The following is an 18,492-nucleotide window of genomic DNA, read 5'->3' as shown; positions in this document are numbered from 1 at the left end:
ACTTTCACGCTGAAGTCTGGAGGAAAAATGCAGTTTCATCACTAGATAGCATGTTCTATTGAGCTAATAACACCACACTGAGACAAATCTGTCATATAGCATTATTTTTTATTTAAAACAATGTTTGAACACAAGACTTATTTTTTCGTGGTGGCACATCAATTTCAAAGATCTGTAAAATATCATGCATTGTAAAATTGGTTTTAGTTCTCAGTCACAAAAATGTGTAAATGCACACTGAAAATGAAAATATTGCTTCAATAACGGTAGATTTGGCACAGAATAACACATAGTAAGTCACAATAAAATCTAAAACGTTGATGCACTGGTGTATCCGTATAAATGCCGCAGCATGATTTAACTGTAGCTGTGTTTCGGGTACAGCACTTAACTGGGTCAGAACGCAGAATAAATACGATAATCAACGTTTACTCGGTTAGTAGGCTAATGCGATTCATATGATATGTGAACCCTATGGTGTTTTTCTAATGTGCAATGAAATCATTTTCTTTCCTCAGTGAATATTGCAGATACGTTGCTTGCTACATTTGCAAAGTGATACCAAAATGCAAACAATGCAGTTTTCCTGACGCCGGGTATGAAGACACTTTGGGTGGTAAAAGTGTCAGTGGAGGCAGAAATCAAATAGACAATGTTTTAAGACATGAATTAACATTGTTCTATAACAAAAAATAAAACATATTATTGCCTGCCCATGTAGTGTGTAGTGATTTTTAATTCGAGGGACATTCAAGAGGTTTACTTGTGTAAAACAGCCTAACACCCCCACATCTTAAGATTTTATTTTAAGGTTCTTCAGTCAATGAATTAAATTTGGCAGCATGGAAATTGGTGTCAGTCATGGCTCTAAATGGAAAAACCCCTTCCAGCAGAAAGACAATCCAAGGCTAGATTTCCTAGTGCACTTTGAGAATAATTACTCCGGGCATAAATAGTTTGATCATAAAAAATGAATAGCACATAAAAATAAAACTGGTGTCATACGTAATGAGTTTAAGTAACTTTACATGAGCAATTCACAAAAAGATGTGTAAATGAATGAAGGGAAGAAAGAAAGAATGAATGAATAAATAAATAAATAAATATTGTCTAGTGGTAAGGGAAAACCAAGAATGTTAATTTGCTCAGTATGGGTATTTCTGACAAAGAAAAAAAAATCACTGACACTTCTTACAACAAGATGTATCATGTAATATTACTCAGAGCATAATCATGTATATTACACATGCTTTGAGGGTGTTTGTGGAGATTTGGCCAGCCTGAAGTATAGATTTATAAACCTGGATAAGAGAACCTGGATTTTTAATTAGCCCAGGACATCAGACATGTTCCCAGTCAAAGACACGCTCATACCAAAAGCTACTGTACCTAAATTTCTACAATATACGTTTAAAGATCTGATATAAAACTCATTTCGGACCTTTGCCTATATATTTATACTCTTTTTGTTTTTTAATAACACCATACACATACTGTACAATGGGTTTCAAAAGACACAAAGAGCAGTTTCCTGAAAAAATAAGCTCTTTTACTCCATATCTTCTCTCTCAAATCCCTCGACGTATACTAGTAAGACAATAGGCACCATGCAGAGATAACTGTGACTATGGGGAAGGGGACAGGGAGATGTGGGCTGGGCTAGTTTCGACGCAGCGGGTGCCACATAGAGACCGGCTTCCTCAGGGTTGCCATCATCTGGTTCCAGTGGGTAATGCCCATGCCGCTGGCCTCAGGACCGATGATCACGTGACCCACGTTATCCCCCCGGCCGTCGTCAGTGCACTCTGCCACAGTGACCCGCAGGGAGAGCTCCTGGGGGTGGCAAAGACAGGTGTCAGAAAGTTTTTTTTGTGACCGTCCACCGGCAAGGTCCAGATTCAATACCACAAGAAGAGCAATTGGGAGGCTCTAAATAGGAAAAGCCACCTAATGGCCAAACTGTCTTAATTTGGAATATTCTGTTGTATTCATAGAGGCGTTTTGTAGTGACACCCAACTCTGTATGCAATGAGACTGGGACAGCCTCACTGACTGTAACCCTTCTTTGTTGGGCAATGACACTTCAGCCGATTATCTGGCAGTTAACATTTTATATCTGATTATAGTTATAAACACAGAAAAATCCTCTCAGAGCAAATAAAATAGTGGTCAATATTTAAAAGATTAGATAAGCAATCAGTTGCTTATCTTAGCAGGTTCATAACCTACAGTATACAATATAGCTGTAGAGTGTAATTAATTTTTAATCCTTCAGTGCAAAGTCCATAAAATAGTTTCAGCAATCCTCTGGAAACTATTTCTGAAACAACTTTCTCCATTCATTCAGTTTGTGCAGTTTGGGAGCCCCTGTGCCAGCGCAGGAGGCCAAAGACAAGCACGCCTGTCAGCAAAAGAGCATGAGTCACAAGCCACTGTTTCCTTCCTTTTCACTTCTGCAGTCCACCAGCTGACCCACGCAGCTGGACTGCAAATTCTGTGCAGCTGGTTCAGGCAAACCGCATGCAGCTGAGTGACCAGAGGCGGCGCTGCTGACACTGTGGCCAATTACTGTATGTGTCAAGCCATGAGATCCCTGGTAACACCTGGTACAGGCATGGTCAGGCTTTGATGCTGCGTCACAGGGAATGTGTGTAACAACAACAAGTGGTTTAGATGGACCTTAACTTAACCTTCATTTCTCCTTAAAGGGCAACTGTATAAATGCTTAGTGCATCCATTTTGCTGTTAAATTTTCACTTACAGCAATCCTTCAGGATCAGATGTATATTTTTCGTATGCACACACACACACACACACACACACACACACACACATACACGTGCACACACACACACACACACACACACACAGCCCAGTGAGTCACCTGCAGGACGATGGCTGGCACAGAGAAAATCATAGCTTCGTTAAAAATGGGGTTCGGGTCATCTCTCTTCATCGAGGTCTTTTTCTTACTGATCTTCCTGCCATCCTGGAGGAGGTATACTTTGACAAATGGATCTGTATTGCCAGAAAGAAAAAAATCAGTATTTTGTCCTTTATTACTGAAGGACATTCCCTTTCTTTGTGTTGGGACAAAAGAAATGAGCCAACAGCTCTGTCCTACTGACCAAAGGGCTCACATTTTTCAGATTCCCAGCTCACAGAAAGCTGACATTCTGGCACTCCATCTCATTTAATGCAAGATGCTACAGTCCCACCCACAGTTACTCATACATGTTCTCACAATCTCCTCAAAGCTTAGAAGTACACAGAGAATGTATCAAGCACTTTGAAGAGAATGGCATGCCGCTATATACTCAAAATTACATGAAACAATTTGCAGGAAAAAACAGGAAAAGGTCATGGAAACAAATGTTTTCCCAGGCAGATGTGGGTCCTCACCTGCTGTGGTCTTGCCATTGGTCCACACCAGGTTCTTTGCTTTGGCCACAACCACAGTGAGGCGTTCGGCTGTGGGTAGGTAACTAAGTGACAGAAGGATCTCCCCAACAGCATCCACGGCCTTCAGGAGAACAAGGACCAGGCGGTCATTAGGGACATTTGTTTGGCCGTTCCAGAATGTGATCACCAATGAACATTTTTATTGTCTTTGAAGGGAACACCTCATCCCTCGGACTGACCCCTAAAATCACCCTGCATCATATTGATGGAAGGCATATTAACAATAACAGATTAAAAAAAGATCAACATAATTTCATCAGAAAGCCCTCAAGGCTCTTAGAAATGATTGGAGGAGGGGAGCAATGGAACCATAATGAACTAAGCTAACAAACTAGCATATGTCAGGAAGGGCTAAGTCAACATCTGTCTGGAAGACTCACATTAACATCTGTCAGGAATACCCATGCTAACATCTGTAAGGAAGACCCACTCCAACATCTGTCAGGAATACTCACGCTAACATCCGTCAAGAAGAGCCATGCTAACATCTTTCCCGGAAGACCCATGCTAACATCCGTCAGGAAGGGCCAAACTAATGGCCTGCTCCTGTCCCCTGTAGAGGTCATTGGGAGTGTGTGTGTGCGTGTGTACCTTGTTCAAGTCCTGCAGGTAAAGCCAGGCGTTGAAAGGTCTGATGGTGAGGTCCAGGTCGGACAGCTTCAGCTCAGCTGTCCCAGCACTGATGTTCCTCTCGTCCGAGTCGATGCCAAATGCCACAAAGCGCAGACTGCCCTCCTCTAAGGCTGCTGGGTCCAAGGGCACGGAGAACCGCTCATCAAACAGCACCGTGAACGCGTTCGTCTGGACCTGTTGGGAGGGGGTGGGGGGCATAACACCACAACATGGAAACCATTCAGAATTCCACACACCAAACCCCCTGTAATTGCCAATATGTGTTTTCATTTTTTTTTAAAATTTCAAGTAGAAATGTCTGGGAGCGACTGGCAGAAAATAATACTACGCATGGCTGCAGCCGGCTGTCACAGAGTTCCAGAGTGGGTCAGCATTTCTCTGAAGGCAGTTCTCCACATTACTCATCAAAAACAGACTGGAGCAGCTTTAAACTGCACTCAGTGACCTCCTTTTGCTTGAATAACTATGAGATCATTAATAAAACTATAGATTTTAAAAAGTGAATATTGTGACAGGACTCAAATCTGAAATTAACCAGTCGTAACTGTCCGTAGTTCCTTTTAAAGTGAGGCTGAAAGACTTTCTACATACACTCTTGTTACACTTTTTTCCTCTGTGTTAATCTGAGTAATGTTTTTTTTTTTTTTTTTGCTCTGTCTTTGCAGTGCTTTTTGTTTTCTTTTTGTCTCATATCCAGGTCACTATTATTAAGCCTTCAATGTGAGCTGCAAATTGGACACGGCTTAAAATAAGAGCAGCAATCACCACATTTAGCCTACAAAGAGAGCAGCGATCATCGCATTTAGTCTGCAAGGAGAACAGCAATCAAATCATTTAGCCCACAAGAACACTGTGGTCACACTCATACCAGCAATGACAACGTAAATTGATGCGTTTGACCTGAGACGAGAGCTGTAATTGGCACATTAAATCTGCATTGAGAGCGGTGATCGGCACATTAAACCCTGTGATAACAGTGTCGGTCGGTGCATTAAGCACGCAGTGCGAGCAGCTGTGGGCTCTGGCGGCCTCACCCTAGACACGCCCACGTTGAATTCTTCGGGGAGCAGCGTCACGCGGATGAAGCAGCCGGGGAAGTCCCCCTCCTCCCTCTCCAGGAGGTCCTTCCCCTGCAGGAGAGAGATGAAGAGCACGCTGGAGCGCGCCTCGTACTCCAGCGTCACCTCCAGCTGCCCCACGGTGAAGTCGTGGCCGAAGTTGTTGGCGATAGAGGAAATGGAGCTCAGCGAGTCTGTGGACACGGACCGGTTCAGCTGCAGGGCGCCCGTGGGGTCCAGGTCCCTGTTCATCAGCTCCAGGGTCCCCAGCTCGCGAAAACCATCCGGGGTGTCCCCCAGTTGCAAGCTGGGCTTCCGGCTTACAGACGACACCCTCCGGTGGTTGGAGGCCACAACCCTCTACATAACAAAAAACATTGGCAACAGTCATCTTGTTTAAACCATGTGTAAGACGGCCCTTTGGCCATCAGAGGTGTTATTAGATTTTAACAGAACCTTTCAGGGATGGGGGGCATGTTGCCCACAATCCAGAACAGGGGCATGCAATCTTATCTGAAAAGGGTTGATGTAGGTGCCGGTTTTTGTTTCAGTCTGGCATGAAGACACCCGATTCCTCTTATCAAGTTCTTGATTGAATGCCATGATTAGTTAATAAGTTGAGTCAGGTGTCATAGTGCTGGGCTAAAATAAAACATACATGGACATCGGGCCTTTTGAGGTAAGACTCGATAAGAACAAGGTTCGCTGTGGGAGGGTGTGGGTATGAGGAAGCCCATCCCACCTCTCCCCCTCCCAAAAGTGCTACGGTAAGTGGTTTCATGCATTAAAAACCCTGATATGCAACAAAACAGGAAAGAGATTCATCAGCACATAAAAGCTCTGCTCTTCTGTCCAGCTGAGTGTCCTTTCAATTTACATTCATTCAAAAAAGCCTTAATTTTTTACCTTTTGCCTCACTTCTGAGTAGGAGGTGCCATACTTCTGCTGCAGGTAGCGGTAGTCGTAGTTGGGGAATGGAGAGGGTGCGGGGAAGGCCCCAGACTTCCACAGCTTCCACAGGTTGATCCCCACTACCCCTAAAAGTGTCAGGAACCCGGCGATGTACACCCCAACCTCCCAGGCAGGCGGGTCCCGCACCACTAGAGGGAGAACCAAAACGGCTCTACAGCAAACTTAACAGAAAGGTATCCCTATTCTACATACCATTTTTAACACATGGTAGGTAACGTTAAATGTATTATTTCATAACAAGTCCTTTACAAATGTCCACATTGCTGCTTATTATTTTTTATAAAGGCATCATTGATTCTTTTTGGAGATGCTATATCACATGATGTAATGTTGTATACTGTGCACTAGCTTAATAATCATATAATGGCAAAATGTTGTATTAAATGTTGACTATATGCTGGGTATGTTTAAATAAATGGCAAAGACATGGCTCCTAGCTAAACTCACATCATAAATACACTGTAGAAACATGGCTTGATGGCATCTGGTACGTTGCAGTGTGTCCTCCAAAATTTATCAAAGGAACCCCCCCCCTCCAAGAAATAAAAATAAAATAAAATAAAATAATAAAATAATAAAATAAAATAAAATAATAAAATAATAAAATAAAATAAAATAAAATAAAATAAAATAAAATAAAATAAAATAATGAATAAATAAATAAAAACTGGAAGCACAGTCTTTTCATGATGATAAGCTGAAAATGGCATAGACATACCCTGTAGTCTAATCAGTCAATGGCCCACTAGTTGTAATCTGACGAGCCGGCCATCAATGGGTAATGACGGTGTATGGGCTTGTCTCGTTTGTAGTGTTGTTGGGGGGGCATCCGCACACTCACCGCTCAAATGGTAGTCTGATATATCCCTGCCCTGAGCTGAGGACATCGTGTGGCTGCCTGCCAAAATAAAACAGCCATTAGGGAATTGCTAGTTAGGAGTAATTAATTGCAGTAGGAAATGGAAACTCACAGCTTGGCGTTAGTAATCATATATATATATATATATATATATGGTCCTGTAAAACAATGAGATGCTTTAGATATTTATAAAAAGCCCAATAACCCAGCAAAGAGAGTCTGATTGGATAGTTTCCATATGAGTCATACAATCCTCCTGTCTCCATACCCACCCTCCCTCCGTCTTGTTTTCTTCTCTCTCTCCAAGGCAGCTGGAGTGTGTGTGCTACCTGCAGCACCAGAGATGCAGGGAAGCACAGAGAAACTGGAGCACTTTAACACTAATTACACCCGGGGAGCAAAATGCATGAAAGATTAAATTGTGAGGGGAATTTTGTGAAGGGAAGGCAGGGTGGCCCAATTAAAGCATCTGGATCAGTGCAGTGCAGCACAGCCTGGGCACCAGGGGCAGAAGGGACCGGGGGAGAAAAGTTCCACCCCCAGAAAAGACTAATCCGTCAGTGTGTGGGTGAAGATGTCTCTCTCTGATCTCCACACTCCATCGTTTCATCAAGAGACAGACAAACAAGCCATGGGAAAAGGGGATCACAACACGGAGACAACAACATTCCATCATGTTTTAATCTTCCATTTTCTTTTCTTTCAAATGGAATGGAAAATTCTAAAAGCAGCACAAAGGCAGTCCCTTTCAATGCCTGCTTTATTAAGCACAACATTAGGCCAGTAATGTGTTAATGTGCACAAAGCCTGTATGTGAACATCCAGCACATAAAATTCATTAAGGATTGCATTTATATAGCGCATTTCATGGATGTAAACGATTTCATGCTTTAAACTGAAGGGCAGGGGGAGGAGGGGGGGCACTGAGGGACAACTGGATGACTCACCTCAGCCTTCTCAATGTAGCAGCCATCCAGTGATGTATGGCAGCCATTTTGAACCAAACCCCCCCCCCCCCCCCCCCGCCTCTTTAACCAATTAAAGTGAATGAACAATCTCAATTCAATTCAATTCAATTTAATTTGTTCAGAGCTTTTTACACTGTCACAAAGAAGTTTAGCAGAAAGACTAGAAAACTAGGAAAGATGAGGCCTGAAAAAAAAACAAGTGAGGTTAAAAAAAAACTCTAAGTGGAAAGAAAAAAAAAACACTCAGACAGTGGTGAGAAAAAGTTTCCTCATGTAAACGAACTGAGAGGAAGCCGGGTAAGAGCAGCCCACCCTCCACTGACTGGTCAGGTGTCAGAGGTCAAAGTTCAGCAGCAGGGAGGTATTAGGGAATTCATCTTTGTAAATTAGCATATTGACTGGCTCCATTATAGCCCAAGGTATTACACTAGCTGATGAAAAAGACAATCTATAGAAGTGTGTATCAATAGGCTGGTGAATGAATATATTTGGCCACAGCACTATCTGCAGAATGGATGCATTTGAATGTACATTTTGGCTCAGCCATTTAACCCCAGGTATCAAGAAACTGACACAGCTCTGGCAGAAGGAATCCATTGTGTTCTAAATCAGTGTTAAATCATATATTACAGTCAAAGAATACACAGAACTATATTGCTGTACATATATTTCCTATATAATTGAAATGATTGTTGGTGGAAATTTTGGATTTCATGTCAAATAAATTTGAAAATGAAACATTATTGTTTTATTCACCCTATTAACTCTGGCTGCAGTTATTACTACCAGACATTTGAATTTAATTCCTTGTGTTTGATTAGTATTTCGATTATATTCCCATTTTTAAAATGTGTTCTCTAAACTTAATCTTAAGCTTAATGTTTTTGATTATTCTGGATGAATATAATAAAAAATATATTTTAATTGTACCTTTGGCATGATTAATGGGAATACTATTTTAGAGTGTGGTTAACACTATTCAGATTGTGATTCAGTAAGTGGTTAAAATCGTCGATTGATTTTAGTTCCCCGTGGTAACAGGAAGACTGGAGCGGGGTTTTGGGGGAACGTGGGATCTAGAGTCTCACCTGACTAAAGAGACGGTGCTGACCCTGTGGGAGAGCACGAAACTCAAAACTTGCCGCACAGAAAGCCCATGCCACCGCGTGAGATATTTAATAATGTAACATTTTTAGAACATTTTCATGCAGCGAGGAAAAAACAGCACGAAACACAAGCACAGGACAGATCTTCCATGGTAACGCACGGCGCCCGTCTGTTCCGTGGCGTACGCCTTGGCGCCGTAACAGGAACGCTGAGAGGGGGAATTCTGCACTGCTGTGACTGCGGCCATGTACTTCTCCGTTAAAGCGGCAAACGTTTTACATTAAGACTGAGAAAAATTAAAATGTGTACTTCCCTTTATTGGCCGTACTATACTAAAACACCGCTGATCAATAATAATGGATGCAGCGCCACAAGGAAGGGAGGCAAGTGTGCACTGTCAGCTTGTCCTTCCGTAGGAGTAAGGATTGGGAGAAGTAATAAATCAACTTTGCTTTTAATCTCGAGCAATGAGTCATAATAAAATTAACTGCATCACTGCCGCGCCGTCAGAGAACGCTGCGCGCGGCAAATACAGCCAAAGTCGCTTCTCATTTCTTTCAGAACCTGACATTTTTATTGCCCCCCCCCCCCCCCCCCAAAAAAAAAAAAAAAAACACCCTGCTAAACAAATATGCACAGGAGTGGTGGTGGTGGGGGGTGTTGGCTGGGCACACTGTTTAGATTATGACTAAATCAGAAAATCAGATGAGAACTCTTTTGCTCCCTCTCAATCAAGTGTACTCTGATGCAATCAATCAAGATTAAATTGGAGATCTTGCCAGCAATGCACGAATTTCTTTAGCCATTCCATTATAAATTGGCCAGGGTACTGAATTAAAAATCCTTCTTTGTTATAAGACTGCCTGACTCCACAGGCCGCTATTAATGTAACAATATTGCTTCCTGGGGTGATTTCAGAATGGAATCCAAACCCACTGTTCCTTTCGTCAAGGACTGAGCGCCAGGCACGTGCACGTTTGATACAGCTGGAGGCATCGTGTCGGTGTTGGATAAACGACATGACTGACTGGAGTATTCCTGAAGGCCCTCTTAGCTGACTGCTAAGCAGGAGAGAGAGAGAGAGAGAGAGCTAGGCTGTGTACACAGAGCGATGATCATGGGGGAGGATCACAACAGGACACCATTATTACACTTCTGCTGTGTGTGAGAGCACACTGGTCTTGTGAACGAAGTAGAGATAGCCTATGTACAGTAACACTGTCTTAATATACAGCACTGCGCCCATTTTGCTCTGTAGGCTATTTAGAGGTTAAAACATAGATACCAATTCTGGTGCCATTATATTAAATACGTCTCTTCTAGGCCTGCTAGGAAGAAGGCCTATTTCACAAGAATTCTATTACATTGCTTTTTCTAACCGCGAGCTGCTTTTAATAGAGACCAAAAACTACAGTGAAGGCGTCTTGCGAGGTCAAAATTTAAGTAGTTGTTTAAGTAATAGGGCAAGGGTCAGGAACACAATCCCCACATAAAATTAAAATGTATAATGTATATACAATTAGGACAATAACAAAACTTTCCATTCTTCATAAATAAAAAAAAATGTGACGGGACGAAAACAAACTAGTGGAGGTGGTGCTGAAGGAACAGCTCCAGTGGACCGCCAATTGATCAGTCCCGAATGCTGCCAACGTGCTGATAACGCGATTTCATTCGATTACCAGCATCCCCCCCCCCTCCCTTTTTTTTAAAAAAAGATTACAGTTTATTGCATTCGGCCACAAATTCAAATCACACATTTACAGTATGCATTGACAACTAAATAAATTATTCTACAGCACCCAGCATAAATGTTGCATACAGAATATTGATGAACTTTTTATACACTTTAAAAGCATATTCAACGACCAAGTCGCTATAATGTAGTGTACTGCGAATCAATCTTGCAGGCGACTGTTGCCAAGTGAACCGCGGCACTAGAGGTAATCTAAAGACTGGGTTTAATCCTTTAATTAGCATGCACACAAAGACGTGATTCTCCACACAAGTTAATCGCTTTACATTCAAAATCAGCCCACTTCACGGTGTATGTCTGACGACGGAAGATGCAAACGAGCCACTGCAACATTAGACAAAGTCCTCATAAACGAGCAGATTTTCTTGCACCGGCGGCAAAGAACATAGGCTAACACTTACATCAGGGCAAACATGACAAGGAAACCGACGCAGATGTAGCTGAGGCAGATACTAGGCTATATTGCACTTACCTAACTGGAGTTTACGTTTGGCGCAGTGAAGGAAAGGGGAGAAACTCCACCAGAAACCCCTTTCAGTTCATTTACGGCTCCCCATTAAACGGCACAGGTGCCCGGCGTTCCGCGGGAGATGGTGTTCCACTTCTCTCTCCAAGCACCCGATTGAAGAGGCTTATCTTTGCTATTCGCGCATGTAGCCTGCTTCCCTGATGAGCAAATTGTGCGGACTGTGTTACAAAACGACACGTAGCCAGCGTTTCACCATTGAGCTGCATGCGACGCGAAGTCCTGGTAAACCCGCTGCTAAAAGCATCTCTCTTGGAGCGCTCCTCCCGACTGCAGAAGACCCACCCCTGCAATGCAACTCCCAGCACTTGACCAGAATACACCGGAGCGCTTAGTGCAAAAGCGATGCAGGCTACAGTCTTATTCTTCTAATGCAAAGATCATATTCTGAATCTTAATGGTATCTTTCGCCGAGTATATTGCCCGCCTGTTGTTAACTAATGCCATTCTGACGGTTATAGGCTATACGTTCTGAAACGTATGTTGCACTGAATGATGGCCTTGCATAATATCGTTCCTACCGATTTAGCAATAAAGCCCCGTTTCTCTATAGAGAAAATTAGGCAGTAAGCTAAATGAAAATTCGATTAACCTCTGCGTGGGTCTTCTCGCGGTTATTTGATTTCGTATTCCGGATATTTTCACTGACCCACAACTCACAGCATTTCGATTTGCAGACCTTGCATTTTCTGTTTACATCACTCGTTCCTGAGACCGAACTGACAAGTGTGAGGTTAGTTTTACTTATGTCATACACACACAAAAAGGATGTCAAAAAAATAAAAGATAAATAAAAGTTTGCGGGGTAAATGAGCCAACGGTTTTGAAGCAAAGGAGACATAAGCGGTCACTGAAGCCCTTCCCTTCTTTATGAAGGAGTTCCCCAGCGCAGACAAAAGGATGCTGTTATCAGGGCAGATAGCACTGGAGTCAGAGCTTGTCCTTCTAGCAGAGCCCGACAGGACACCCATCCTTCTCTTCTTTAATGGATGTACACTGACCTAGTAAATACAGTATTGCCCACAGAGCCTCCTCAATATATAAAAACTCTCACCATAAGCACATCTGTACACTCAATTATTTCTTCTTTCCATTTATAGAATGCAAATGGATACTGCTGGATACAGAAATCAGCCCATGCATGCAGGTGTACACATGCACGCACACACATGTGCACACACACACACCAGAAATGTAGGCATCCAGGTTCTATAAGAGTGCACACCCCAAAATGACTTCATTGATAGCCATCACCTACTCTGTTCAAGATTGGTCATCTGCATAATTTTTTTAATGCAAAGATTCAAGACAACTTCCTGATTTCATTTGCATTGAAATGACACCATCCATCATCATAGACAATTGCTTCCCACACCTGCATTGGATATATACACATCAGTCTATTTTTTCATGGACAGGGGCTGGCATCAGATGGCATGATATGTCTTGATATCTTAGCTACCAACAATAGATATCAAAGTACCGCTCATTATTTCAGATATGAGGAATTTCCAAAGGGGTGGGCCTTGAGTTGTGTTACTCATTTGAGCAGAAGACTGATGAAACCATTCAATGGTATTACTGTCATGGTGGTGAAAAATATAAAGTGATACATACACTGCATTTCCAAAAGTATGTGGACACCCCTTCTAATTAGTGGTTCTTTCTATTTCAGCCACACTGGTTGCTAACAGGTGCATAAAATCAAGCATACAGTCATGCAATCTCAATTGACAAACATTGGCAGTCGAATGGGTCATACAGAAGAGCTCAGTGACTTTCAATGTGGCACTCTCATAGGATTCCACCTTTCCAACAAGTCAGTTTGTCAAAACGTGCTCTGCTAGAGCTGCCCCAGTCAACTGTAAGTGTTGTTATTGTGAAGTGGAAACGTATAGGAATAGCCCAGCCACTAAGCGGTAGGCCACACAAGCTCGCAAAATGGGACCGCCGAATGCAGAAATGTGTAGCACGTAAAAATCATCTGTCCTCAGTTGCAACACTCTCTACAGAGTTCCAAACTGCTTCTGGAAAAAACATCAGCACAAGATCTGTTTTTCAAGAGCTTCATTAAATGTGTTTCCATGGCTGAGCAGCCTTACACAAACCTAAGATCACCATGCACAAGCGTTGGCTAGAGTGGTGTAAAGCATACCAGCAATGGACTCTGGAGCAGTGTAAACGCGTTTTCTGGAGTGAGGAATCACACTTCACTATCTCGCAGTCTGACAGAGAAATCTGGGTTTGGCGGAATATGGAATACCAACTTTAGTGGAGGGGGAATAATGGTCTGTGGCCGTTTTTCATTATTTGGGCTAGGCCCCCCAGTTCCAGAGAAGGGAAATATTAAATGGTAAAAGGACTGCATTTATATAGCGCTTTTATCCAATGCACTTTACAATTGATGCCTCGCATTCACCAGAGCAATTAGGGGTTAGGTGTCTTGATCAGGGACACTTCGACATGTCCAGGGCGGGGGATCGAACCAGACAACCGCTCTTACCTCCTGAGCTATGTCGCCCCTCATTAATGCTACAGCATACAATGACATTCTAGAGAATTGTACGCTTCCACAATTTGGGGAAGGCCCTTTCCTGTTTCACCATGACAATGACTCCATGCACAAAGCTAGGTCCATAAAGAAATGGTTTGCTGAGTTTGGTGGGGAACTTGACTGGCCTGCACTGAGCCCTGACCTCTACCCCAGCAAACGCCTTTGGGATGAATTGGAATGCCAACTGCGAGTCAGGCCTAGCAGCCAACATCAGTGCTCAACCTCATTAATGCTTTTGTGGCTGAATGGAAACAAATCCCCACAGCCACATTCCTAAATCTACTGGAAAGCCTTCCCAGAGGAGTGGAGGCTGTTACAGTAACAAAGGGGGGTCCAACTCCATATTAATGCCCGTAGTTTTGGAATGAGATGTTCAACAAGTACATATGGGTGGGATGTTCAGGTGTCCACATACTTTTGGAAATGTAATGTATGTCTCAGGTGTTGACCAAGAAGAAACAGTCCACAAGTAATAGAAGAGTAAGGCTTCATTAAGTGTGTAATGAGTGGAGCTACAATTACCTGGCAATCATTTACTTGTTTGAACCAATCAAAAAGTTAGGCTATTTTGAGCAAAAAAAAGGCTTGACTGAAATCAGTGAGTCACACACAGTATATGTTAGCTTCACCCATTTTTGTTTCACAAAACTTTACTCCCCTGTCAAGGAGTGGGTCGTTAAAGAAAGCTATTTAATGACTAAAACACAGGTTCAAATCAGGCAGTTAAAATGTCTTTTTAAATTTTAAATATGCATATATAGATGGTTCCTGTAATCTCACAAATGTAAAATAACAAATCTTAAACAATACATTTCCTAGCAGGAGCCTTACAATGGTCACAGCAGTAGCAGGTGATGCATTCTAATGTGAGCTACAGATATATCCTTGGGATGTACACATCATTTAGCCTATTGACAGCAAACAGAAAATGAACCGTCCCTGAGTTTAGACAATATTAGTTGTGTCTTGTAATTCAATTACAAGAATATCATCTATATCGACAAGAATGCGAGCTACAGGAATATAGACTATGCATTGTAACAGGAGCTATGGGAATATCAGCTGTACACTCTAGTGCAAGCTACTAGAATATCAGGTGAACCCTGCAGCGTGAGACAGGGGAATATTGGCCACACCTCATAATGTGTACAATTGAAATAGCAAGGGGTGTTATGAGGGTCACACTGCAATTTAATGGCTAGGGAGCTGGGCTTGTGAATGAAAGATTGTGGGTTTGATTCTCAGCAGGAGCACTGCTTTTGTACCCTTAAGCAATGCATTCAACTTGAATTGCGTGAATAAAAAATATCCAGCTGTATAATGTACTGTATTTGGAGGGAGTAATGTGTCGGCCAGTTTGGAAAAGAGCACCGATTAAATGCACAATAAAGTGGAAATGTTCAGAGAAAGCATTTCCCATTTCTGAAAATTCAAACACGGAACAATGTCAACAGTCATATTAAACCAGACAAGCAGTGACTGTACACCCTTGCCAGAAAAAAAATAAAGGCAGACATTCACTAAGCAGGCTGTCTTCTTAATTTTCCGCCCATCCATTATCTAACCCAGTTATTCCTAGTCAGAGCTGCGGGGTGAGCTGGAGCCTATCCCAGCATGTATTGGGCAGGAGGCAGGAATACAACCTGAAAAGGTTGCCAATCCATTGCAGGCCACACACACCCTTCACTCACAGGCAATAGAACATCTCCAGTTAGCCTAATTTATGTGTCTTTGGACTGTGGGAGAAAACTGGAGTACCTGGAGGAAACCCATGCAGACACAGGGAGAACATACAGTCTCCACACAAAAGCCAGGACCCAGGACCGTCTTGCCATGAGGTTCTACCCACTGTGCCACTGTGCTACACCCTCTTTTTAACTTTCCTGTTGCACATTTGCAGAAGGACCACACTAAATAGCAAACCTGCCCAGGTTAGCTGACACAGTCTACAGGCACAGTCAGCCTTCTGATCCATAACCAGGGACAGAGGACACAACACAGCGCATCCACTGAACTTTACCACGAGCAAATGTCAGAAGCAGAGTAAACCAGCAAAACGTCGAGTCACTTCAAACACAGAGGAGTTTGCACATTTTGCAGGAACATACTCTGGGACTCAATATGGTTCTACCATTCAAGAGTTTAAGCCGTTGGTTGATAATTAACATGACAAATATAAGCAACAAAGCAGAAGAAGTTCCCTTCGTATAGAAGTAGGTCACATTATATCCCTCCAATATCATATTTTAAACCTAATACTTTCCTTTTAATGATTATTTTAATAGCAGATAAGATTAAAGAAGTTACGGTTTTAAGGGGTCATGTATTTATCTTCACAGCCTCTTTATCTTCATTTTCATTACTTTTACTATTAATTAATGAGTTTCCTTAAATGTAGAGCTCATAACCAAATGCAATTCCAAAGAGGACATAAATCATACGGACTAATCAGTGATGGCAGGTGAACGACTCACAGGAGAGAAATACGAGTTACCATTATTTGATAATTATACTGATCCTGTTTTTGTGTTGAGCCTGGTTAGCAAGCATAGGAAATTAAACTAAGATTACCCTTTAGCAGCTGTTACCTTTCTGCTTAATTACATTAATAGATTTAGAGTAATTATTTCATGGAAATGGCTGGGGGGGGCGGACACTTTCCTATTAATACACCCCCCGCCCGCCCTGCCATTTCCATTAAATAATTATTCTAATAAATGAACAATCGGTTAATAGCTAAATAAATATCTTAATATTGGATATGATATGCCTTTAATAAAAGGTGACATAATGGTACAACAATTGAAACATGTAAGAGAATCAGCTAGAAACAGGAGGCTTATTCTTTCTAATAAAATCAATAAGCTTTCCATGAAGTCTAGAGTGTCATGGGTTTAAATGATACCTTCTCTGCCTGTGCACTCCATGGCTCCCCAACTGCCATCGCACCTAGCTGCCACGTTCACCCAGGGCCCCTCCCTTGCTCAAGAGAAAAGTTATATATGAAATGGATTGCAAAGAGCTCCATCTGCACTCAGGCCACAAGCTCGCCTACAGCCCATCCACCCAGTGTATGACTCAGCGGCAGTTAGTCGATCTCAGCACTTTGAACGAAGCACACAAAGGAACAGCTCTTCAAACAACCAGCACTGCTGGTTAACTGTTAACTTGTTTCTCCACAACATATGGTGGTTTCAGTCAAAGGCAAAAATGGGTAATTTCCTGGATGGCCAGATGTGATTTTTAAAAAAATATCATAATATATCCTAATATCACATTTGCTCCCTGTCTATGGCAGTTTCTATGGCAACCAAGAAGAGCTTAAGTTCTTCCATATATATATTTTTCAATTAAACTCAATAACACAATACAGATTGCACAGGCTTTTTCCATTAGCTTTACTTTTACTTTGAATTTGATGACTTCCCACAAATGGATTTGATAAATTTCAGAGGTTGCAGTTATGACTGGAACAAAAATCATCATAAACAGGGAGCCTCAGAATATACAAAGCAGAATAAACAAACTACAAAGTCCAGGTCAGCATGCAGAGACCTAATGACATGTCAAAGAACCCCGTATTTGGAGATGGGAAGTGTTACATCAGTCACTGAGACTCCCACCTTTTATCCAATACGAGCAATTCCTGTCTTTGCCCAGCCATCCAATAGCAGGCTTTGTTGGCTCCTTGTGATCACCATAACTGCCTGGGCCTACAAGTTACTGCTCTCTTAGTCAACAACTCTTTTTGGGAATAAACAGACAATGAAAGGTCAAACTGTGTTCCCAGTATTGCTCATATCTGTCTTGCCACTACATAAACTAATCTTATAAAACAAGGGAGCTCTGGTGATATAATTAGTCAATAATGTGTTTTTTTTTCTGGGAGATGCATGCATGAGAGTGATATTCATGTGCAAAGCAGTTTACAGCTTAAATTACAATGGTTTATACATTTCCTTTAGTATTACAGGCATCGTCCATAATTTTGCTTAAAATGTTTCCTTCCATAAATAGATTTGTATTTGGACATTATGTTCATTTTCTTTGATGAATGGAACCATAAAATAATTTTTATGATGTATCAATGCTCATGGATTGCTGTCCATAAACTACAATTTATAGTTCCTCCAAATGCCATTTCAGGAGCCAACAGGCTTCTACAGTGATTCCTAATCATTCTGCCCATGACTTTCTTTATGTACAACTATATTACATATGACAAATCGCTTAATAAAATACAACCTGATATGGTGAAATATTAAATCAAACAAAATGACTGCCTGTGTACAGTAAACTAGAGCACACAAACACGGGCAATGTTTAAATTGTGCTGGTGTGAAACACAATTGTAAAGAATTATCTGCAGTTATAATAAGATTATCATTATTTTTATCTCCATTTATCTTCCCTATAACCCATTTTGGAACCACTCTTCATAACTTATAAGTGAGAGATACTAATCTCCTTCAGTCAGCACAAGCTCTCTAGTAGCACTGTGTGGACTGTATGGCCTATATAAAGTGGCCTACTTGCTGTCTTATAGGCACATAAGGGGAAGGTAAATGCTTAAGCTAGTCCTCCTGGCATGTAGATG

At 41.9% G+C, this 18,492-nt stretch overlaps 1 protein-coding gene across 2 annotated transcripts; it reads right to left on the bottom strand.

Moving 5' to 3' along the window:
- Positions 1–91: 91 nt before the first annotated feature.
- Positions 92–12,204, bottom strand: syt12 (synaptotagmin XII). 2 transcript variants are annotated; one of them, XM_064314015.1, is made up of 9 exons: positions 11,288–12,204; positions 7,257–7,313; positions 6,967–7,023; positions 6,060–6,253; positions 5,130–5,513; positions 4,054–4,269; positions 3,403–3,523; positions 2,885–3,018; positions 92–1,833 (listed from the first exon to the last, which is right to left on the bottom strand). In XM_064314015.1, the coding sequence occupies exons 3-9, from the start codon at positions 7,010–7,012 to the stop codon at positions 1,660–1,662; spliced, it is 1,269 nt and encodes a 422-aa protein (XP_064170085.1). In that variant the 5' UTR covers positions 7,013–7,023; positions 7,257–7,313; positions 11,288–12,204; the 3' UTR covers positions 92–1,659. The 2 variants fall into 2 exon arrangements, with proteins under 2 accessions (XP_064170085.1, XP_064170084.1); XM_064314014.1 differs by lacking the exon at positions 7,257–7,313 and having other exon boundaries at positions 11,288–12,203.
- Positions 12,205–18,492: the final 6,288 nt, after the last annotated feature.

This window comes from Anguilla rostrata, chromosome 16 (assembly GCF_018555375.3).
Source record: "Anguilla rostrata isolate EN2019 chromosome 16, ASM1855537v3, whole genome shotgun sequence".
NCBI classification, from domain to species: Eukaryota; Metazoa; Chordata; class Actinopteri; order Anguilliformes; family Anguillidae; genus Anguilla; species Anguilla rostrata.
This window is presented reverse-complemented; position numbering and strand designations above follow the sequence as displayed.

Coding starts and splice junctions, on each gene's coding strand:
- syt12 (XM_064314015.1), bottom strand. CDS start 7,012: ATGTCCTCAGCTCAGGGCAGGGATATATCAGACTACCATTTGAGCG. Junction 4,270..5,129: donor TCAACGTGGGCGTGTCTAGG/GTGAGGCCGCCA, acceptor CCCTCCCAACAG/GTCCAGACGAACGCGTTCAC. Junction 1,834..2,884: donor TGCCAGCCATCGTCCTGCAG/GTGACTCACTGG, acceptor TGCCACCCCCAG/GAGCTCTCCCTGCGGGTCAC.